Source organism: Sceloporus undulatus, chromosome 3 (genome assembly GCF_019175285.1).
Source record: "Sceloporus undulatus isolate JIND9_A2432 ecotype Alabama chromosome 3, SceUnd_v1.1, whole genome shotgun sequence".
NCBI lineage: Eukaryota > Metazoa > Chordata > Lepidosauria > Squamata > Phrynosomatidae > Sceloporus > Sceloporus undulatus.
The window spans coordinates 168,100,080-168,124,165 of NC_056524.1; the positions used below are offsets into that span (position 1 = coordinate 168,100,080).

General features: G+C 38.4%; 1 protein-coding gene across 4 annotated transcripts in view; it reads right to left on the reverse strand.

The window, feature by feature from the left end:
• CTNNA3 (catenin alpha 3) overlaps nucleotides 1–24,086 on the reverse strand; it is a 1,027,502-nt gene that overhangs the window by 490,572 nt on the left and 512,844 nt on the right. For all 4 annotated transcript variants that reach the window (XM_042459353.1, XM_042459352.1, XM_042459355.1 and 1 more), the window contains exons 8-9: nucleotides 14,137–14,217; nucleotides 7,960–8,112 (exon numbers count right to left, since the gene is read on the reverse strand). In XM_042459353.1, coding sequence (XP_042315287.1) covers nucleotides 7,960–8,112; nucleotides 14,137–14,217 — 234 coding nt within the window. The remainder of the gene's footprint in view (nucleotides 1–7,959; nucleotides 8,113–14,136; nucleotides 14,218–24,086) is intronic.

Consider the following 24,086-nt stretch of genomic DNA (forward strand, 5'->3'; position numbering starts at 1 on the left):
TGCTGTTGTAGAGCATTTTTTAATCCCTGTGAGATTTTGCACCTGCACCATGAGAACAACACAGTGAGTACTGTATATATATTTTTTATTTCTGCAGAATATCTCTGCCCAAACCTAGTGCCTTTCCCTTCATGAAGCAAAGTGTGTGTGTGTGCGCACGCTGAGCAAGCTACAAGGATCAGCTGAGTGATCGGAAACAATACAATCGGACCATCTGATGTTCCCCATCTGTAAAAATCCATGCCATGAGGCTACAGCTGCCCTCATTTTAGATTGCAATTTGTACAAGTTAGATAATGTATCTGCTTTATGAAATTTATACAAAAATTATTCTTGCAAATTCAGAAACCTGCTCAAGATGAGCAGAAAAGATCAGCACCTCTTGTGTGAAAACAACAACAACAAAAAAGATTCACATCCCTATTTTACGGAGGTAAATGCATCCAAAAGTAACATTAATGTACATGTATCAGTGTTAAAAAATCATACTGATTTCAAAGAGTGACGCTACAAATTTAGGATTGAAAGTATGAGAATCTAACCCAGCTCAGAAACATGTCTTCATTCCTAGTTCTAGCACTCTCAATAATTCTGCTAAACTGCTCCCACCACAGAAAGGAAAACAGGTCTTTCTTGACAGATGTAACATTTCAGCATTGTCAACACAACCACCCATCAAGCACAAAGTGCAAAACTATTCTAGGCCCAAAACAGATAGGCAGACAGGGGGGCCTTCTGGCTGCTCTAGAGTATATTGTTTACAGAACACATGCCCCTGGAGAGGCTGAAAGCCACCCCAGGGCTTCCTAAAGCAGCACAAAACTAGCTTTGAAAGGAGCAGAAAAGATCTACTCTTGTCACGGTCCATTTGGGACTGCAGCAGGAGGCAGCCCTGGGGCAATCAGGTTGGAAGTAGCTTCTGGCCATTCCTTCTTGCCGGTCTGTTTTGCCCCCTAGTGATCACTCTCACTTCTTCCTCTTTTTCTTCTCTCTCTCTTTGTTGCTAGCTCTTCTTTTCTTTCCCAATTAGTGTCATGCAAATTTAGCAGCAATTAACAGGAAAGTTACTCACTTGGGGCAGTGACACCATACTGAACTACAGCCAATTTCAAATATATCTTATATTTAACTGATATTTTGCCAACACCCATAAAGACAATGGGCTAAATCCAACCTTTGCCCCAACTCAAAGAAGTCCCATTCATTTCAAAGGGTCTATTCCAATTAGATCTAAAATTGTGTTTAACTGAATAGATTCCATTCCTTAATAATGTAATTTTCCAACAACTATTTTGGAACTGGAAAATTACAGACGTTTCTTCAGTTTAAAAACTATGCTCAGACTTCCACATCTAGAATCTCTGTAGTTATGTACATGATGCTTTTGAATGATGTTTGTGTAATTTCAGTGATGCTTGTACCAAAGCTGTGGAACTAATCCTCTTCCAAGAACTTCAGGCCCCTAAAGTCTGAAAAATTGAAAAGGACATATATTTTCTGCTAAATGTATTTCACATTTTTTGGATTAACAGATATTCACTACAAAACCATCATATCCAATTGAGGCTCATTTTTGTCATAAACTTTCATTGGCCACAGTGGTCACTTAAGGAATAATGTAAGGAGGAAAACTCCAGTGAAACAATTCTTTGAGTTTAACTTCAAATTTATATGATAATAGCATCACAGGCATATAGGCAATAAACCTTTGCACAGAAATGATTGGAATCTTGCCCAGAGAAATCTGCATAGCCCAATATAATATGGCAATTGTTTTATGTCACTTTTAGTATTCCAGGTTTTTCCTATCTGCTTATTTCTTAAATACAATGTATTATTTATATTATGTTACTATACTACCATTTCAGAACCTAGGTATCTAGCATTTCATTAAAAATGGCTTTTTACCATGTGAGATAATCACACAGCTATGTTATGAGGTTGCAGCAGCTTTCTCCTCTTTTGCAAATATTGTTAGAAGCAGCAAATGCATTCAACAGAGTAAAAAAATAAACCTCCCACAGATTCCCAATAAATTAATACAGCCAACAGACTCTGTACTAATTATACAAATAATGATTTTTCTTTTACTTATTATTTTTAATAAATAGTATTTTTCATAAATAGGAACAATTACAAATATGACAATGGATGGATTCTTGAAGCTAAATACAATGGGCAAAGATTCCAATATTCCATATTTGTGAACGTGCAACTCAAATACAAATAAGCATCTGCATATTGGCCTAATTTACATGATTTATTCTACTACTTGTAGCTGGAGAATTCTATTTTCCCAAGGGCAGCATTATGAATTTTGACTTATGATGAGAATCATTTCTTTCCTATAATACAGCATTGATCTAAATAAGAAGGGGATGCAAGAGAGATTCTTCTTGCAGTGCCAGGTAATTACAAGCACCAGATTTAAGTTGCACAGATGTTTTCAGTTTGTTCCCACCTAAAATTTCAGAGATGCATAAACAGCTATTCAGACCTATTGAGGCTGGCACTAATGTAAGAGAGGAATTTGACATCAGGGTTCTCTCAACTGAGAGGAAAATTGCCCATGTGAGGAATGATGGAGAGAAAGATGGAATGGGAATGTGCAGTTCCTCCCACCCGCATACCTCATTGGTGATTTAAATCATACCCCACTTTACATGAAGTGAAAAGAAATGTGCATTAATCAAATTTTATTACAAACATATTCAGTTAGTGATCTGTGAGATTGTTGTTGTTGCCTTCAAGTCCTTTTCAAGTGGCGGCGGCGGCGGCGGCGGCGGCGGCGATGATGATGATGATGATGATGATGATGATGATGATGATGATGATATTTTTATCCCTGCCTCTCCTCAAGGCTCAAGACAGAGTACAATATATTTAAAAAAACTCAATTTAAAACACATAGACTCACCATTAAAATACAGCACTATAAAATCATTATAATACACTCATAAGAGTATATATACTATTAAAAAGTTATGATTTAAAATGGATTGGGTGAACCTAAAGTGAAACTATCATGGGGTTTTCTGGATTGAGAGTGTGTACCTAGCCCATCATCACTCAGTGGCTTCCATGGCTCAGCAGAGTATTGAACCTTGATCTACAGAATCATAGTTGAATGCTCAGACCACTACATCATGCTGGTGAGACCTCTTACATGTCCAGATAAAAGGTGACCAAGATGGTTAAGGGCCTTTGAACCATGTTCTACGAGGAAAAGCTTAGGGAAATGGGCATGTTTGAGTAGGAGAAGAGAAGACTGAGAGCTGACATGATAGACATTTTTTAAATATGTGAAGGAATATCAAACAGCAGGTGGAGCAAGATTGTTATCTATTGTTCCAGAGACTAGGATATGAATCAGTGGATTCAAATTTCAAAAAAAGGGATTCCAGTGAAACTTTAGGAAGAGTTGTTTGATGTGGTATAGAAGCCTTAGAGTATGATGGACTCTCACTCATATGAGGTCTTTAAACAGAGCTTGGATGGCAATCTGTCAGCACTGCTTTAGTTGTGCATCCCTACATGACAAGGGTTTGGACTTGATAGGCCTCGGGGTCCCTTGAAACTCTCCCATTTTATGATTAATGAAAACCCATGTGTACCTTCTGATTTCCCATCACTGGGAAAAGATGGCAACTATCGGATTCATCTCTCTTCCTCTGCCTTTTAAAATTATACATACAAATAAACATATACCTTTTTAAAAATCTTACAAAAATATATTTTAACTAAAATTTCAAATATATTAACATGCATACCTTATTTGTATGGGAATTAAAAATTATTTTATGGGAATTAAAAATCACTATTTGGGGTGAAAGGCTTAGATGAATTTCCATGCATGTGAAGAAAAATTGAGTCTTTCCACCCAACCCAGCCCCAAACACAGATAGGAAGCAAATTTAGATGGGATTTAAAGAAATGCAAGAGACTGAAGGGGAAGAATTTTCACTTCCCTTGACATCACTGAATCAGACTCCATTGTGAAGAAAGAGGTCTACACCACATACCTTGCTCCTCAGCACTTATTTGAAAAGGCAGTAAGTGCCACAGGTAAGTATTTGGTTGCTGGTTTTTTTTCCTACAGCATTTTATGTAAGGATAATAAACAATGTTCAAGGTTAGACAACATTCAAAATGAGAATGCTTTTTTCTCTGTTATTCTGTGTTTTCAATAAAGAGATTTCAGGCCAACTAAAAAGGACCTTTGTTAACATGAAGCAACTCCCTTTTTTTTGTCTAGTATTACAACTAAAAACTACTATATATTTTTAAAACTCAAGTAAATCTGTTAATTTGTGTGTCAAAGATCTCCTTGTGGGACTGCTTACTTTGGAGTATTTTACAAGTGATATACTACTAACTTGACAGATGCAATATAGCTGCTATCTAATTAATTTCCTGGAGAGCCAAGCACTACTATTTATTGAAAATGCCCTCAACATCATTAATCATGCTGTTTCTCAGAAATATATGTAAGTACTTTAAACCATGTCATGAAAGTTTTAAATAAAATATTCTTATAGCTCTTCTTTTTTTCCTTTCCTTTTCGCAACACGTATCTAGTAATAGGATGATAACTCAGTGCTAGAAAGTAATAATGGGAGCATCAGAATCAGCTAAATTATAATAATTCAAACCACTAAAAATGAAATGGAAGCATTTATCCATACTTAAATGAGCATGAGATTCCCTCTGAATCCAATGTTCGTAGAATTAAAACAGCCCTCAGCTACATGCTTGATACACTCAACAGTAAGATTACATTAAAGTGAGGGAAGTAATTACCTTTAAGTGAAAACCCTTAGATCATGTATACAAGCATTACTAAATCTCTATGAAAAGTATTCCCAATGGCTCCTGGATCTGACTTGGATCCACAATTCACATATTCTATTTAAAAACAATGAGAATAGTAACTTACAGAGATGGATCCAGAAGGGAATTGATTCTGGTTAGTTTAGCGACACATCAGTGTGAAAAATCCACATGGATTTTTCCCCAGAGATAATGGGGATGAGAAGTTCCCAGTGGCTTTAGGACATTTCTACAAGGAGGTTCTCTCCAGGCTGAACAGGGTTTGTGTCCCCAGTCATTCTGCACACTTTTCTTCAGAGATCAGAGTGGCAGGATATTGCAAATACTCTCTTTAAGGCACCAGTGGCTGTTTCTCCACTTAGAATGTTTCTTTGGCATTGCCAAGGAGATGAAGGGAATGGAATCACAATGGAGAATGTGCTACACAAGGCCTCTTAGCTCTATTTCCACCTGCCTGAGAAAAGAGTTCCTCTCCATACTTTTCTTATCGCTGATCCTCTTTTTGAGGAACTTCCATCCAATTGGGTGTTTCCAGAAAGGGGACAAAAGGTAGGGCCTTGGAAAGATGTTCAAGGGGTGGTTGGCTATGGGTAGTATTTTGACTCTTTGAAATTCAAGCGCCTAAATTCCCCAAAGTCGAACTTGGAAAAGTTACCTTTGAGACTATAAGTCCCAAAATTTCCCATTCAACATGGCCATTAGCTATGCTAGCAAGAGTGTCCTAAAAACCATAGTTAAAAAACCACCCAATTTTTCCAGGTTATGCCTAGACATTAGAATCTAGTGATGAAGCAAGTGTTTTATAAACATTGAACTTATGAATTCTAGTTGGCCCTGAGAAAACAGTCCAAACTTAGCCCAGTCCTTGCCTCTGATCTCCGGGAGCAGCATGGGGGTTTCTCCAAACCATGTAGGAGGGCTACACTGAGGCAGTGAGGCTAGTCTACATTTCCTTGGAATAATAATAATAAAAAAATTTATTTATGTTTCATGCCTCTCCCGGTGGATCGAAGCGGGGTTACAGACTAAAATAGGACAGCCCTCTTCAGAAAAAGAACAGTCTTATTCCTTTCCCATGAATAGGACAGCCCTGTTCAATCTGATTTTTCAAAAAAAAAAAATTAAATAAGACTTTAAAAAGTTTAGTTGCAGTGTAGGAGATAGTTGCATTATCATATCGCTTAGCTTTACGGATAGGCTTGCCTCTCAGAAGCCCCAATGAAAAGTCTACCAGAAGTTAAATATCTAAAGGTGCTTCAATTCTAAAAATACAGGAGTGCTAACAATGCAGTTATCCGTTGCAAGTCAAAATATCCAGCAGTGCATAATAAGCAGATAATTACAAATAAAATAATTAGTCCAGAAGGGAGGAGAGTTAAGCTGTTTCACTCTCAGTGCCCAAAAGCCAGGGATTTTCCCCCTCTCTGCTAGTTCTTCATGGTAATAAATTTGAAAGGTGACAGTTTATTCTGTATAGTAACTTTTGCTCCATCAACATCACCCTTTTGCTTGTGGAAAACCCAGGCAAGCCACTGTGGGTCCCCAGATGCTGCTGAACTCCAACAACATCTGGAGAGCCATGCATTCCTAATTTCTGCTACAAATAAATAAATAAATGCTGTGTAAGGAATATTTCAAGCAGCATCTGGTTCATAGCAGTAATAGTTGTTGTATTTCTAATTTTAATTGGGAGGAGATACTCAGGAATGGATGTTAAAACAGGAGAAGATGCAAAAAAAAATTGCAAGCACGCAAAAGAAAAAGTTAGAAGCTGTAGTGTTTGCCAAGGAGCTCACTTTTCATAAACAGCTTATTATTAAAGAAAATTTAAACACACACATAAAAGAGTTTGGTCTCAAAGAGAGAGAGAGAAAGAGGAGGGGGGAGAGACAAGAAAACTTCACAGATTTTTTTTCAAAGAAATTAGGGGGAAAGACTGTTTGTGTTTTGAGGTTTACAAACATTGACAGCGTTTCTAATAATGCTTGTAGTCACTAGATTTTGCAGACAGGTGCATTTTTCAACTTTAGTATGCATAATTTAAATCCAAGTTTCAAACAAACATAGCTAAAAACACAGTTTTGCAGGGCACATTCTCTCTCTCTCTCTCTCTCTCTCTCTCTCTCTCTAATGGCTTTTGCCTAAAGCATCTCACTTTGCCTAATCCCTCCATTCCAATTGCCTTCAACCTGGCCTTACAAAGAGAGAATAAGAGGCAGTCAGAGCTCCACTATGCCTGTGTTGGCATCCCTTCACTGGCTCCTCCTCCCTTTCCGCATTCAGTATAAGCTCCTGCTGTCGACGTTTAAAGCCCTCCATGGACTGGCCCCTCCTTACTTATCAGACCTTCTTTCTCCTCACCTTCCCACCAGAGCCCTCCGTTCTGGTAGTCAAGGCCTGCTGTCCCAGCCCAGGATTTCCTCTGCCCCATCCCGGATTCGCCCCTTTTCACTTGCTGCCCCTCACTCCTGGAACCTTCTTCCCCCGCGAGCAAGAGCCATCACTTCTTTAACCAGCTTCAAAACTGAGTTGAAAACCATCCTGTTCAGAGTAGCCTTCCCAGGCATTGCATAATTGTCGCTTGCTATTTGGTGTTCTTTTGTTGTCTGTTTATCAAACCATTTCCTGTATTGCTATGTACTGTATATGCATTATCCTACTTGAGAGTATGTATTTTCCCTGGAAAATGATTAACCATCCATTATGAAGCCAAGTCCTCCCTCCAGTCCATCTGCCTTGGTCCAGGCCTGTTAACTCTGGGCTATACCATCTTCACAAGATGGAGAAAAATATGTTTTAGTCAACCAAGTACTATAATTAGACAGTAAACTGATCACTTAATGATTCTCATGAGTCTGGAACTACTCAGCCAATCTAACAGCATGATTTCAACAAGAGGAAACCCTCCCCCCCCCCAAAAAAAATATGCTAAAACACTTCCAGTGGGGGGAAAACATGAAGCTAGTCCAAGCCCATAACCAAAATTAAATTGATTAAACTTCTTAAGGAAAACCAAGCACATGTTTCTAAAATCTACATAGGTGCAGGGAAACCAAAGAAAAAGAGAATATTCAGTGAGAAGCTCACAGCATTCCATATCCAATACCATTGCATTTCTATTGAACTCACCTCAATAAGCCTGCATGTGTGTTCTTTAAAAATAGCAGCATATTCCTTTATTTCAGGTTCTCTTCCATTTTTAGCAGCTTCAGTGAGTACTAGCAGTGGAACAGTCGTATCCAGGAAGGAGTCTGAGATATGATCAATGATGGCTTTGCGAAGCTGGGGGACAAAATGACCATCAGTAAAAATAAATATTCATACTCCATTTGTTGAAAGATTACCCTACATAATAAGAGCAATCTAAAAGAAGTAAATGAGTAGCCTTCCATTCAACAGGTTCACTACCTTCTCTCATTTTCTACATCTCCAATCACCCACAAACTATAGCCATGTTCCCACATTTACAAAGCAGGTCCATGTGAATAGGACAGTAAATTATCCTCACAAACACCTTCCACCTTCTGTTCCCCCTTGTCCTCATGTAGAGAATGATGAATTTAAGCAGGAGTGAACATTGTGCACCAAACTGGGCAGTTATTTACTTGTTTATTAGTATCCTAATCATATGTAAATGTGAAGAAGAAGGGACATTTTACTATATGTGGTGAACTTGCAAAAAAACCTAAAAAGTACTGGATGGAAATACATTTTGATGCAGAGACTTTTAGATGGAAATACAATTAGAACATGAACTTTTTCTTCTGGGATTAATAGATAAGTAACTTGAAAGGGGCTATGGAAGAATACTTCTATTTATGACCTCATCAGCAAGATTATTATTTGCCCAGAAATGGAAGAGCAATGTACTGCCAGCCAAAGAAGAATGGGTGTTAAAAATGAATGAGTTTGCAGAGACAGATAAACTGTTTACTTTCATCAGAGAAAAAATGTTCATAACTGATTTAAAAGACTGGTCAACTTTGTAAGAAATAATAAAGGTGACATGATAACCATTGGTTCTGAAAATTAATATGAGTTAAAGAATTAAATGCAGTGTAACATTTAGCTTATAGAGTGAGGTAGAATTTATGACAATTATGGTGGGATACAGACTGCCCAAAAAGGGTGGTCTGCCGCCACCTCCTTCATTTCCACTGGTGGGAAGCTCAGCTGCCAAACGGCGAGGCTTACCGGTGGTGTAAAAAGAACCCGCAAAAAGCAGGTTCTTTTTGTGTCACGCTTGCGATGCCCGAGTGTGCAAATGGCGCACTCGGGACATTGCAAGTGCAACGGGACGTGCAGACACTACGCATCCGTTGTGTCAAAATGGCGGCACGTGTACAGGCTGCCGTCATTTTGACGCCCCTGTCACGTGCTAGGGGTGAGGCCGGTATGGATGGTGCATCCTCGGCCAACCCCTAGCACATGACGGGGGCGGCACAAAGGCCCATCTAAATTGGGCCTACATATCTGCAGAAAAGTTAGTTGGAAATCATAGAATCATAGGACGATAGAACCATAGAGTTGGAAGAGATCGCAAGGGCCATCCAATCTAACCCTTTTATGCCATTCAGGAAGAATCAAAGCACTCTCAACAGATGCTATCCAGCCTCTGTTTAAAAACTTCAGTAAAGTAATAAAGTAAAGTAAAGTTTAAAAACTTCCAAAGAAGGAGAGTCCACCAAGCTCTGAGGCAGTATATTCATTCTTTTCTAAATGCAATAAATTATTTTGTAGATTTCTTCTTCTTTGTTCTCTTTTTTTATTCTGGTGTGTGTGTGTAGTGTACAGTTATTTTATTTAACTTTTATTCTATCTAAGCCTGCAAGAAAAATATATATTTAAAACAAAGTACCCCTCTCTCCCCATGTGAAGAGAGCAACAGAAATGAAGATGATGAGGCAGTTAGCAAGCTCCTCAGGGGCAACCAGAAACTCTCATGTGAGTGGAGAAGTTAATCCAGTCTGGGTTTCATCCTATACTTTAAAGGAACTATCCATGTTTTTTTTGTGGGTTTTTCAGCCTATGTGGTCATATTCTAAAAGAGTTTCTTCCTGACATTTCACCAGCATTTGTGGCTGGCATCTTCAGAGCATTTTAGGTCAGCATTTTCTGAAGATGCCAGCCACAGATGCTGGCGAAACGTCAGGAAGAAACTCTGCTAGAACATGGCAACATAGCCCGAAATACTCACAAAACACTATGGATGCCGGCCATGAAAGCCTTCGACTTCACAACTATCCATGGTGCTGAAGCCTAACTCACAAATAGTTTCAGTACCTTGGATAACTCCTTGAAGGTTTAGATTAATAAAGCAGACTAGCTATACCATTGTCACAGAAGCATCTGGCCACTCCTTACTCTTCTACCTTTGTGTGTTGATTCAATACATTTGCCATGTGAATAGAGGTTTATGTTTCTGTATCAAAGCACATACGCGCTCATCTGTACAAAGTACAGTGTGAACTACCTTATCAATGCCAGATTAAACTACAATGCAATCCTGTACGGCAAAGTGCAGTTTGGGGAGGCAATTTGGCAATATATATAGATATATATATGTATATGTATATATGCATCTGCAATATCAAAAGGTGGAAAAGAATCTAAATATTTAGGCCGCTGGAGGCACCAGTGATGGATTATTATTGAACTGTTAGTAAAGAGTGCTGAGAAAAAATAGATAACCCACTATCAACAGTTCCTTAAGGAATGTAGTCTATAGCACAGAGTGAAATGCTACCAGCTATAAGAGGCAGGTGTTACACATGAGGATTTTACAGTTCAAAGCCCTTCTAGAGAAAAATACTACACATTATCTATTAGAGGCATTTTTAGAGGAATTGAACAGAGGGAAATAACAAGCTGAAGAAGTTAGCAGATGCTTCCAGTCACTTGCTTATGGCTGGGCCAATGCTGCATAAATATTCTACTTTAACACAGAGTTACACCATGCAAATCTTTAGCCCATTGAAACACTGTATATTGGTTTACACAGTACTCTGTGCAGTCTCCAGTTTACATAAATATGAGTTCATGCAAACATTTAACAAGATTCTTTGAACACGAGGTCAAAATCACAGCACAAAATTCCACATGTATAGATTTGTTCACTCAATGCAACACACAAACACAAAATGTATTATTCTCTATGCTGATTCCTTTTTCCTTTTCTGGATGCATAAATTGCTCATTCTTACTTTTAAACTCTCCATTACTTCATAACAGCCTTATATTCCATTCTCATTACAGATTCAAGACAAAGAATGTGTGAACAGATTATATGTAGTTGTAGGTGGCAAAATCAGAACTAATACAATATATTTAATTGCAATACAGTATAAGAAAGACTGGGTCTTTCCCCTAAACACAGTTAGAACCCACTTCCTAAAACATTAGTACGCTTATTGTAAAACTACTAAAACTGATTATATGATGGAACAGTGAAATATAAATGACACTATTAGATTGCAGCAGGTATATAGGCTTACCTGATCTCTGGGCCCTCATCTCTTATGTTAAATTATTTCTTCCTGCAGGTTTTGCATTGCCATTTAAATTTACTGTGTAGATATTTTAATTGTATTGATTATAAGCAGCTTTGCGTATCTAAATGATATAATGGAAAGGCTGGGCATAAATCTTCAAGAGCATAATTCAAAATGTTTGTTATGTCTGTTATGCTATGCAAACCTTGATCACAGACTTATCATGACTTCTCTCATGAGACCAAGGCTGCATCCACACTGCAGAAATAATGCAGTTTGATACTACTTTAACTGCCATGGCTCAGTGCTATGGAATTCTGGGAACTGCAGTTTGTTCTGGCAACAGAGCTCTCTGACAAAGAAGGCTAAATGTCTCACAATACAATTTATAGAATTCCATAGCATTGAGTCATGGCTATTAAAGTGGTGTCAGGCTGGATTATTTCTGTAGTGCCGATGAAAATTGTTGTAAGACTTTGGACTCAGTACATCAACTAACTAAAGTGCCTCTCTAGCAAACACTTCAGATACCTATGATTCAATGCTCGTGAATGCATATTTAAACTTGATTTCAACCAAGTTTGATATTTACATTTAGTTCAACATCCCAAAAATGGTTGGGCAAATTTAGTACTAACTGGCAAAGTTTGACTTTTTCCAGAAACAGCTGTCCTGGGTCTACTTCATATGGAATTTGATGTGAAATGCATTTTAACGATGGCTGGCACTACCATTCCATTTATTTTTCTTTTAGATCATAAGTGAAATCATCAAGCTAGGCAACATTGGGTAAATTTTCGTGTTCTATATAAATATTTTAAAAGTAGAAAGACACTTCTTTTTAACATCCTAGCAGGAACAAATAATTTAACAAAGGAAATCAGGACTCCAAAGATCAAATGGAAGCTCAGTAAGACTGCTAGAACTGAATGCTTAAACTAGCATCAAGGAGGGGACACTCCAGTCTCTCAGGGCAAAGCTCAGGGCCACTTTAGAGGAAGTTCTTTCCTGTGAAACAACCAACAACAGATTTGATAGTAAGGTACATGGACTGGAGGTCTCCTGATGAACTGAGTGAGGAGAATTAAAAGAGAGGAAATAGTTGAGGAGAAAAAAAGGGCAAAGTTCTCTTTTGGGATCAGCACTGATTGTTTGGCTGCACAGTTTGAAGGAACTATTTGTTTGTCTTCAGCACATCTGCTTTCCTTTAGCACATGGTCTACGATGGTGGATCTTCTACTGAGTCACTGACTAGCTTGGGGATGGAGATAGCAGCCACTACATCTATTAAGGTGTTGCTTCAGTCTCTGGAGCTCAGCAAATAGAAAGAGGAAACAATACATTTTTAACCAGCATGTTGCAGGGGATTTTGATGTTCACAGTTAAAACTTCATCTCAATAGGTCTTTGATTTTCATGATTTTCCATCTGCTTTGGTGCACTTAACAGCCATGCCCTATGAGGAATGTCTTAGGGAGCTGGGGATGTTTAGCCTGGAGAAGAGAAGGCTTAGAGGTGATTTGATAGCCCTGTTTAAATATTTGAAGGGATGTCATATTGAGGAGGGAGCTAGCTTGTTTTCTGCTGCTCCAGAGACTAGGACACAGAGCAATGCATGCAAGCGACAGGAAAAGAGAGTCCACCTCAACATTAGGAGGAACTTCCTGACCGTAATGGCTATTCAACAGTGGAACACACTCCCTCGGAGTGTAGTGGAGTCTCCATCACTGGAGGTCTTTAAACAGAGGCTAGATGGCCATCTGTCGGGGATGCGTTGATTGAGATTTCCTGTATGGCAGGGGATTGGACTGGATGGCCCTTGTGGTATCTTCCAACTCTATGATTCTATGATAATGGTTCCCAATCCATAATTTGCAATTAAAACATAGAAATGCTAGGGAAATAGACATCAGCGTTACCAGAGAAATATCTTTTTTAATGTCATCGTGTAGTACAGTAGCTCTGTTGTTTTTCAGTATACATTTAAATCTTGCTGCTATGATTTTGACTTCAAGGGGGCGCTACATATGACTCCCATTCAAGTGTTCAATTCATTGGGATGTAAATCCTCCGCTCTTTTATTCTCACCTGCAAGGAGGAAGCATTATGGCAGTTTTTCCTGTTATCTACAGGAGAAAACATATATTCCTCCACTTTTCTGCCCATATCCGAATACCTTGAAGTATTGTACATAAATTATTCTCTAGAGAACAAAACATATCTAGAGAAAAACATATGATTTTTTAGTAACAAAACCCTTTTTTCTCTGTGGAGCATGGTTTCTGCAGGGAAAACAATGTTTTCTGTGCAGGAAAAGGGGGAGTCCACAAAAAGCCAGGTGCTTTTCAATACAGAATAATTTCTCTATAACCCCATGGGACATTCAAATACTGGTAGAAAATTGTGCAAGATACTTGCTAGTCTACTTATCTTCCAGACAGTTACCCAGCTTCTGAGGAAGTCCATTCTCACCAGATCCTGGCTCTCTTAGCATCAGCACTATCACATATACACTTATCCCATGCCCTAGTGTTATATGTCAGACACTTACCTGACCTTTTCAGATGGTATTCCAGCAGTCTCCCCATCCATAATACAGTACTAACCAGTTCTATACTCTTCAAGCAATGAAGCACTTGAGCTTGCGTTACAGTTTTAAGTCTTTGACATACAGTGACTCTGCTATTTCCAACCCATTGTCGTCAATGGACATTTTTTGAATAAACAAGTGATTCATTTAAAACCTCTTTGTTTCTCTTTTCATAATTGTTTGCATAAATCTCTGTTAAAAACATGTTGTCCCCAGGGGAGATTACCTGCCTGCGGAGGTCTCTTGTTTTCTTGCACATGTTATCTATCGCAATATTCAAGGTACTGCTCCTTTCTTTTTTATCAGCCTGGGAGGGGGAAAGCAAATGAGAAAAAATAATTTAGAACACACACAGAATGAGGATACTTCATTCTCTCATAATTCTAATACTAGTTTAGAAAATAATATGTTTTTGAATACAACAAAGACACTACTGGATTGTATCCAACCTGCATGGTTACTACACCACTCTATATAGTATAGCCAGACTAAACATAGAACCTGCACAAAGGGTGGACACATGTCTTATTCCACTGATAGGAGTCCTCTATTTAAAAACAATCCTACTGGAATGTTTCACACTATGGCGAGCTGTATTACATTTACACTTTAATTATAGTACTTCTTTCTACATTGCCTCTCTACTCATCTGCTCTAATTTTCATCTCTTTTTTCCTTTTTTGCAAAGCGTAAGTGGTCACCTTCCTTATACACCTATATCAATGAGCAAATTTCAAACCCATTAACCATTTTTCTGCAGTTTTAGACACCCCATTAGATGTAGTTAAAAAGCATCCATTAAAAACATTAAAAAATGTAACAGCAACAGTGAAAAGGTAACATGTATATAATATTAAAAACAACAGCCTAAAGGTTCTGCAATACCCCCCCCCCCCACACACACACACACACATACATACATACATACAGTGGATTCTTGATATCTTTTGGGATTTGTTTCCAGGACCCCCATAGATACCAAAATCCATGGATACTCAAGTACCATTAAATACAGTGGTGTAGTAAAATGGTGTCCCTCATATAAAATGGCAAAACCACAGTTTGCTCTTTGGAATTAATGTATTGTTTGGTTATTTTTAAGCCTTGAATGGTTGAATCTGTGGATACGGAATCCATGGATATGTAGGGCTGAGTGTGTATACAGTATATGTGTGCGTGCATGTGTGTATCTACATTTCTCTCTGTAAAACATACCTATCCCATGAAGTTTTTGAAACAACTTGTTCTCCTCATACTTAAATTATTCTGAAGTATTATTGTGTTGTGTGCCTTTGAGTCATTTCTCACTTATGGTAACCCTACGGTGAACCTATTGCAGGGTTTTCTGATGCTGAGAATGTGTGACTTGCCCAAGGCCACCAGTAGGTTTCCACAGCCAAGTGGAGATTCAAACACTAGGCTCTAGCATCACTCCAATGCTCAAATGGTGCTGGCTCCATGAAAAATTATAATGGAGCTAAATCTATATAATTTTCCCATTGACCCTTGTTTATCGTTTTTGCCCTTCTATTGCTTCTCGTATGCCACATTACAGAATCTTGGGTCTCTGTTCCTGTGGAACCCCATTTGTATACCTGTGTGAGGAAAATTGGGGGGGGGGAATGGCAAACAGAATCCTGTCCCTCTAGAGCAGAATGATGTACACTCGGGTTGATATTGATGTGCTACATCTTGGAAGCCCCTTGGCAACTAAAATTGTCCCAAGGAATTAGGCTTATAAGGGGACAGAGCTGGAAAGGGGGATGTCCTCTCTAGTACACTCTCCTCTTTTGTTGAGGAGGTCAGTACATAGAACAGATCAAGGATAGTGCCAATGTTCCCCACCCTCTCTATATTTGGTTTTATTATTGCTATGGACTTAAATTATTTGCTGGTTAAAGGGCCTGAGTTGGAATGTTATGCACTGGCATGATAGTGCTTTCTGCTGGAAAAAAATGTATATTCACCAAATCCATAATGTTCTTTGTTTGTATTTCCACTACAATTGTGATATGGTAAGCACAGGGATCTGTCAGAAATTTACTCTGTTCAGATTTTTTTAACCTTACCTCCTGGGCCAAACATAAAAGCTGACAAAATTTACAGTCTGAAATTTGTAGATGAATAAGTAAAAATGTGTTCTGCTAAAATACAAAACAAAGAAAGAAAGAAAGAAAAGGAGGGAGTCTAAAGCATGCACACATTTGTAAAACATGCACACAGTTGGGTTAATGGGAGCATGAATGGATTAATGTTCCTAAATGAAAATGGGCAAAAAATCCTATATGAGTTATCTTTCCACATCTAAGCTTTTATCATAGTGATTCAAAGCACTGTACACAAAAATCCATTTTACCAATCTAAAAAAGTAAAAAGATAATTTAAACAGACTAAAAGCATATTAAATAAGTTCCAACAAGAAAGTTTAAAACTAGTTAAAACAGTTAAAGCTATTTAATAATATCATGCATATGTATAGATTTGGATGAAGTCAGTGTATCCCCAAAAAGCTTTAGTAAAAAGCCATGCTTTTTGTTTGGCACGAAAAAGAAATTAGGAGTGGGAGCATAGAAGAAACTGTCCCATGTCATCCCACAGTCTACAGGAAAGTTCAGATAACAAAAAAGTGAAAAGGCAGGAGAAAGAGAGGGAAGCAGGGTACCGTTGTTTAAATCTTCTTTTACACTGTGAATATTATTTACAAAATTCTCTCCTGTTTTCATATTTCCCTTCTATCCCTGGATTTTTGCACTCTACATATTCAACCCCTGCCTATTAACTCTCTCTAATATCTAGGTATCCATTCTGATTTTATCATGTGATTTAAAAGACTTGCCATTTAGCAACAAGCTATGTAAGTCTGATCCATTCTTCCTTTTTAAATATATCTGAAACAGCTGGAATGCATAGATCACATGACTGTGCTTGCTCTACTCAACTGTTCAGCTGTAACTGGATTTGGACTCCATTCTGCAACTGGGGAGAAAACAACCTCAATAAAACTTTGAAAGATCAGAGCATATAAATTTGTAGAAGCATGGTGTAACTGGCTCAATTAAGAAAGCATACTGCTTGATCGCCCAACTACAGTTTCATGAGCATCATCCTTTTTTTTTGGTAATCTTATTTAAGTCAAACCATAATTTTCAAAGTGACCTTAAACTGTAATCTCAGGCTGTGGCTGGGCCCTGAGAGAAATGACTGTGTCTGCACTTCCAACCCTGCAAAGTAGAACAAACTGTAAGATAGCTTTTATGCATTTTCCTTAGAGGTAAATGAACCATCACGCACCATTTAAATAATGCTTAAGTCCTAGACATGAAAGAACCCAGGCCCATACACTTATGGAGAAGGCAGGATTTATTTTCAAAGTTTCCATTAAACTCATTAGTTAACATGGTTAAGGTGTTTTCTCAGGGCAGTGCACCAATCCAGGCAAGTAAACTAGATCAACTCCAGTTTCAAACAGAATACATTTATTAAAGAACCAAGCAAATAGAAGTTGAGAAACACTAAGTTCAATTAGCATAAACATCAGCTAATTAAATATATTCTCGAAATCACAAAGATATATTTAATTAGCTGATGTTTACGCTCATTGAACTTACTATTTCTCAACTTCTGTCACCTTGGTTCTTTAATGTCATATATGTCATAAATGGGGGCAAGTGGGATATGACATTGGGACTTTTTGTCCCACCACAGACCTCTCTTGCTCTTTTTTCCTATCCAAGTAAAAACAAAGAAAACATTGTTATCAGACAGAGACATTCAGGGCTTGGATTCTGTTCCCATAAAAGAAAATTTAGACTGAACTATCATAGAACCTATGTTCTCCGATTGATAATTTTAGAAGGCGAAAGTATCCTGAAATGTACACAGATGTATCTAACTACTTGGCCATGTTCTTTATTCAAACATATTTCCAGAAAGGGAAGAGGGATGGCTCATCATAGATATGCACTCTTATTACTGAACACCTATGTGCCAACTTAATAGGATTGCTACATTTGAGAAAGAGAAGGATGGTATACATTAAAATGTGTACCAATTTCAGCACAGGAAGAAAAAAAAATCCAAGCCTTCAAACCTAATATAAACCAAAGATAGCAAAATAAATAAATAAATAAATAAATAAATAAATAAATAAAATCTAGATGGGGGAAATGGAGCAAAATTAAGACTAAGTAAATTTCATGTCCCTAGCTTCAACCAATGCTTCTTAAAGGAAAGGCAAGACATGTTTTAATAATAAAGTCATGCACACTCAGAAAAGTCAATAACAGGATAGAAAGAGAAAACAAAAGTGAAACAAGGATGAACAGGAAGTTTCCTATTAAGAGCTACTATTGATAGAAATGTTTGCATGTCCATATACCAAATTCAATCGAAGCACTGAAATTCACCAGTCACTAGAAGTAAAAATGTACTCATGGTGTTTCTGGTGGGCAAAATCAACTCAAGTTCACTTAGGTCATTTTCCAGTCAGTATCTGGAGGAGCTTCACCATCTTGACAGTTTAAATTTTTCACATGATGATCAAAGGAACTGCCATGGATCTACAGAACTGTAGGTTCATCTTCCAGCAGAGAAATGATTCAGGATATTTCACCACTTTCTCCACCAGTTCTAACATCAATGGGTATTAAGCATCCAGATAAATAATGAATGCTATGCTACCTTTAGCAATGCCACACAAGGAACAGAATTAAATTCTTTGCATGAGTTTCATTACCATAGTGCAGGCATAACATAAAGATATATGAGGAAAGCACTTCTCCCAAGAGCTTTCAGTAGTCTTGAGTATACTTGATAAAGTCGTGACCTGTTTATACACCAACTTTTTCCCAGTGGGAGGGCAAATGGCCTCTGTCCTTGGTTCACATGGTGGTTGTCCCTAAGGCAAACCTATCATGGAGTTTTCTGGGGCTGAGAGTCTGTGGCCGGGCCAAGGTCACCCAATGGATTTCCATGGCTAAGAAGGAATTGAACCCTGTTCTCCAGCCATAGTCTGAAAAATATTCAGTGATTTTTTTTCCCCTAACACATGGCACGCACCTCCTCATATTTCTAAGGAAATGTACCACTAATTAAATATCACTGCATCGTGTTTGTTGTAGCAAAAGCAATCTGATGGCACTGCATACATCATAATAAATAAATTAATCTTTTAGCTGCCACAAGATACTTTGAACTATGTACAACATTTTGTCTGTTGAGATAGCATACTGTGTATAATCAGAGTTGAATGTCAATGCTAATTTATATTTCATCAAACTGTTCAGATTAAAAATAAAATCAGGATTTCCAATTAATTGATGGTGCTCATGTGAATGTAAAGAGTTTGCCTTTTCTCCAAAATAGGGACAGCACTCTCAATTCCACAAGAGAAGATACTGAGGAAATAAAATGACAGTGACTTGCAGACAATGAACTCAGCATGGACAGTTCTGGATGGACTGTTAAGCATAAACATTTTATTAATTGCTTCCACTTATGGTGGCAGACTAAAAGTCTATCCAAATAAGCTCAGTGCCTGCCAAGGGTGATCACATAATATACCTTGGAACACACTGAATATTCTGCACTGCATGTTGAGGTGCTCATGTGCTTTAGAGTCTTAAACTAACCATTGAGAATAGGTGCTGGAAGGATTCCCCCCACCCACCCATCCACTCATAGACTAGCTAGTGATGTGTTTATATCCATACATATGACCCTCCTAATGCAATGAACTTCTCTAATTAAAAAAAAATGCAAACACCAATCTGTATGTTAGGAGAAAGTGTGCGTTAGAAAGATAATATGTTGATGAAAAGAATCTTTAAAAACAAATTATGATTGGAAAATTGCTTGCAACAGCTCTGAGTATTATGCAAGATTGCATACAAAAATCATTTAAAATGCCATGTCAATGTAGTTCAAGATGAATTGGACTTCAGACTTGAAAAATGGGAAACAGAGAAAAACCAAAATTGTCACATTCATTCATCATTGTTGGTGACAGCAGGAGGAGGCCATGGATTTGAACATAAAGAGAGACCCTGAAGAAGGCTGTTCATAGAAGAACACCATTCATAAAAGAAGAACTGAAGCTAAGTATTACTAAGGGGGTACAAGCAGTGTATGACCCAAATGTGATCACTGCTTGAAACCCAGTATATAATCTTAGGGGTGAAACAGACTGTCCAGAAAGTCAGATTGGGGTCACACGCCACAGCCCCAATCCACCTTTTTGTTGACCTAAAAAGAAGTGGAAAGTAGCCACTCCATTTTGCACTAGCAAAAAGCCAGCTTTTCTACCAAACCATGGATGGAAGCCAGCTTTCAGGAGGTCCAGTGGTATGTGGCATGTAAACACTGTGCTGCTGCAGCACCCGGAAGCCAACCCACGTGTGTTGTTTCAACAGCAATTCTCCTTGGAGCGTTTACTCCCCAACTTTCCAGCTCAGGGGACAGAAAATAAGTGAGTCTCACCTGGGGAGACAAGAATAGTACTTCAGACTTGGGGGGGGGGATGAGAAAGTGACATGAGGTTCTCTTCGTTTGTTTTTTCTGACACTTGAGTAGCACTTTTCTCATTTTTTCCGTTGAGTCTTTGAATATTCTTTCTCTCCTTAGTCTTGTGACTGTCCTATTTATAATAACATTAAGGAAAGAGGAATGGGGTAATTACTGAACCAAAGACAACATTATGGCTGGAAGGACTGCTTTTACTTGTATTCACTTGCTATGACACTGAAAAAGTAACATACAAAGAACAGCAGAAAGGGTAATGAACAAAGAACTTGTTCAGCCCCAATCTCCATTTGCTGTTTTCCTATCCTTTTATATACAGTATCTGAATTCTTGACTGGCTATAGTTATTATGTATCTCAGAAACATACAACTTCATTTTCCTCAGGAACACATGAAGAATTCTTATTTTGAAATCTAAAGGACTCCAAGAACTTATAAAGGATAGCACAACGGTGTCCCAATTCCATGCACCAAGCTGTGCCTGGAGTCATGCTCAGCCTCACATCAGGTGTATTAACAGCAGCTCATAAACAAATTGAAAGTCACCACAGGTGCTGGTAAGTGTATCTGGCCAAGGATGATAGAGTTCATGCCCTCATATGTGCACTTGTTTCATCAGCATATCTCGTATATGATACATTGCTGTTGTTCCCAGTTGTCATATCTAACTCTCTCTGTAGTTTTATAGACAACAGCATACACCTACCTCCTGTGCCAATATTTCATCAATGCTATTCCACAGCGGTTGTCCCAAATGAATTTTCAGAGCCACTGTTCCCATGTTTTCCCTGTGAGAGCTAGTATTAACAAGGTGATAAACCTATCATTTAATATCAAGAAAATAATTATTAAAAAAACACTCTTTTAATGATATTTGTTCTATGTTCATGCCACCTGGCACTGCTCCATGAGTATGCTGTAATATCTAACTTCTCAGCAATATTATTGATAGCAGCAATATTTCCACTGAGCATGGGAGCAGAGATGTTCTACTTTGTCCCCCCTTCCCAGTTTCCCTCAGGAGCCCTTTCTCGCTATTGATTCTACAACCATCTCAAAAGATCCAATATTTCTTCTAAGTTCAGCTTTTCAATCACAAAACCAGCCTCTTCCTCATCTTGGAACACCATCTGCTTCTATCTGCTATCAGAAGATGGAATAAGGGAAAGCTACAGTGTATTTTCTTAGCTTTACATCCTTAGCTATCATTTCCTCTGCCTCCCCCCGTCTTAGTCATGTGCAAGTTATCATAATTCTTCAGCCTCCTACTGTCCTCCAAATTTGGCAGGGGAGAGAAGAAATACCTTCTAAACATACTTTTTAAACACAGGAAGTCTAAAACAAATAAAAGGTAAATCATTTTTGTTCATTGTTTACATCCATTCCAGGAATCAATTTACCTTGAAATAATGGCTCAGTCTCCTAAGAGGCTGGTATGCCAAGAATGATATGATTCATGCCACAAAATTCAATGGAACAGCAATTTGCACTGCCACCTTGTTTTCTCAGTGTTACACACAATGCTCAGTGTCATTCCAAGTGAAAGGTGGGTTTCATACTGGGAAGGGTTTAGCTTGTTTTGGTGGGTATAGCTTTGGAGGTGCCCAGTGAGCCAAACATGGAAATATGAACTGGCTTGGTTTTCATTTAGTTTATATTTGTGTCAGCATGGGCAACTGGTAGTCCTTTATTGGAATTGTAACTCCTATCATACCACATCATTGACTTTGTTAGGTGGGGCTAATAGGAGCTGCAGTCCAATAATATCTGGAGGGCCACCCACTGCCTGCTGTTGTTTTGTTTTGTACTAGAAATGGTGTGAAGCTAGCACTGGAAAAGAAATAATATAGTAAAATAAACTGAGCTTTAATGGTCCCTTATCAACGTACTACAATAGACTCTGCCAATACCTCTTTTCCATGACATATCCTTTCCATTTTTGATCAGATTTGTATTTCCATTTGATGTTGGCCGAGAACTAGTGATATCAAATGACAGAATAATAGAATTACGGGATCATAGCATTGGAAGGGACCACAAGGGCCATCCAGTCCAATCCTCTGCCATGGAGGAATATACAATCAATGCACTCCTGATAGATGGACATACAGTCTCTCCCTCCAGTCCATCTGCCTTGGTCCAGGCCTCGGAGGTAGAGAAGAACTGCTGGCCCTCACCCTCTTCCCCTCCACCACTCCCTTCTCCTTTTGTGTCGTGTCTTTTTAGATTGTAAGCCTGAGAGCAGGGAACCACCTAATTAAAAGACTGTATTTACAGCGCTGTGTAAATTTTCAGTGCTTTATAAATAAAGGTTAATAATAATAATAAATAATGTTTAACCCCACCCCCAAAAGGGGAGAGGCTCCACCTCGCTTAAGGGCAGCATATTTGACTGTTGAACAGCTCTTACTGTCAACGTTCTTCATAATGTTTAGGTGTAATCCTATAATTTGAATCCATTGTCCCATGTCCTAAACTCTGGAGCAGCAGAAAACAAGCTTGTTCTATCCTCAATACAGTATCCTTTCAAATACTGTATTTAAACATGGTTATCATGTAACCTCTTTACCTTCTCTTCCCCAGGCTAAACACATCCATCTTCCTAAGCTGCTCCCCATAGAGGATAGTTTCCAGATCTTTCACCATTTTGGCCACCCTCTTCTTAACAAGCATCAGCCTGTCAACATCCTTCTTGACTTGTGGTGCCCAGAACTGGACACAGTATATTACAGGTGGGGCCTGACTAGAGGTGGCTTGATAACTCTGTTTAAGTATTTGAAGGGGTATCACATTGAGGATGGAGCAAGATGGAAGAGATTCTCTTTTCCCACCCAACCAGCAATGCTGACATACCTGGAAGGCAGCCCCAACCCATCAGAGCACTGGGTGCCCCCCTGAGATATCGTCCACACCTCCTGCAATTCCTAGTGATGGTCTGACCAAAGTGGAATAAAATGGCAGAACCAACCTTGCGTAGAAGCCTCTAAAGGCTTTGAAATGTGTATATCAGCTTAAGAAACATTGTCTTTATTTTATAGTTGCTCCTGAAATTAAGTATCTGTTGGAGGCACTTAATTTTTAAAGAGTCAAAACAGTGTTGTTTTTCTTCTTGTTGCTGTATAATTTATTGCTTTATTGAATTTTCATGAAAGCTAACAGAGGAAGTGGGAAATATATCCACAAGTCCTTCCACAGTAACCATAAAAATCATGACAGTTAGAGTTACAGTTGCCCGCATCCTCCCACGTTGCCCACTTTCATTTATAGAAACATACATTTCATTTTGTCCTACTCTTTGTCTCTGGTCAAGCAAGTTTCAAAAAGCTGTCAAAACACTTGACTCCCTGAAATATGTTTATCAGAGTGTTGGACCAGAGTCCATATCGTAGTGAGTTGTTGTTCTCAAAATGAGGGAGGGAACATACTGTGTCCAGCCATTTTGTTGCTCCCCATTTTAAGACTTTTCAAAGATGTTACAAGTAGTTGCAAGAAGAAAGAAAATATCCTGAAAATCATGCTGATAATGTTACAAGGAAGGCAAAAGAATGATATAACGAACACCAGTGTTTGCTTCATTTTTAAACTACTTTAAAACAGTATCACTTAGTATGGCTTTCTAATTGGCATGCACCCCATGGCATACGGCTGGCCTCTGAA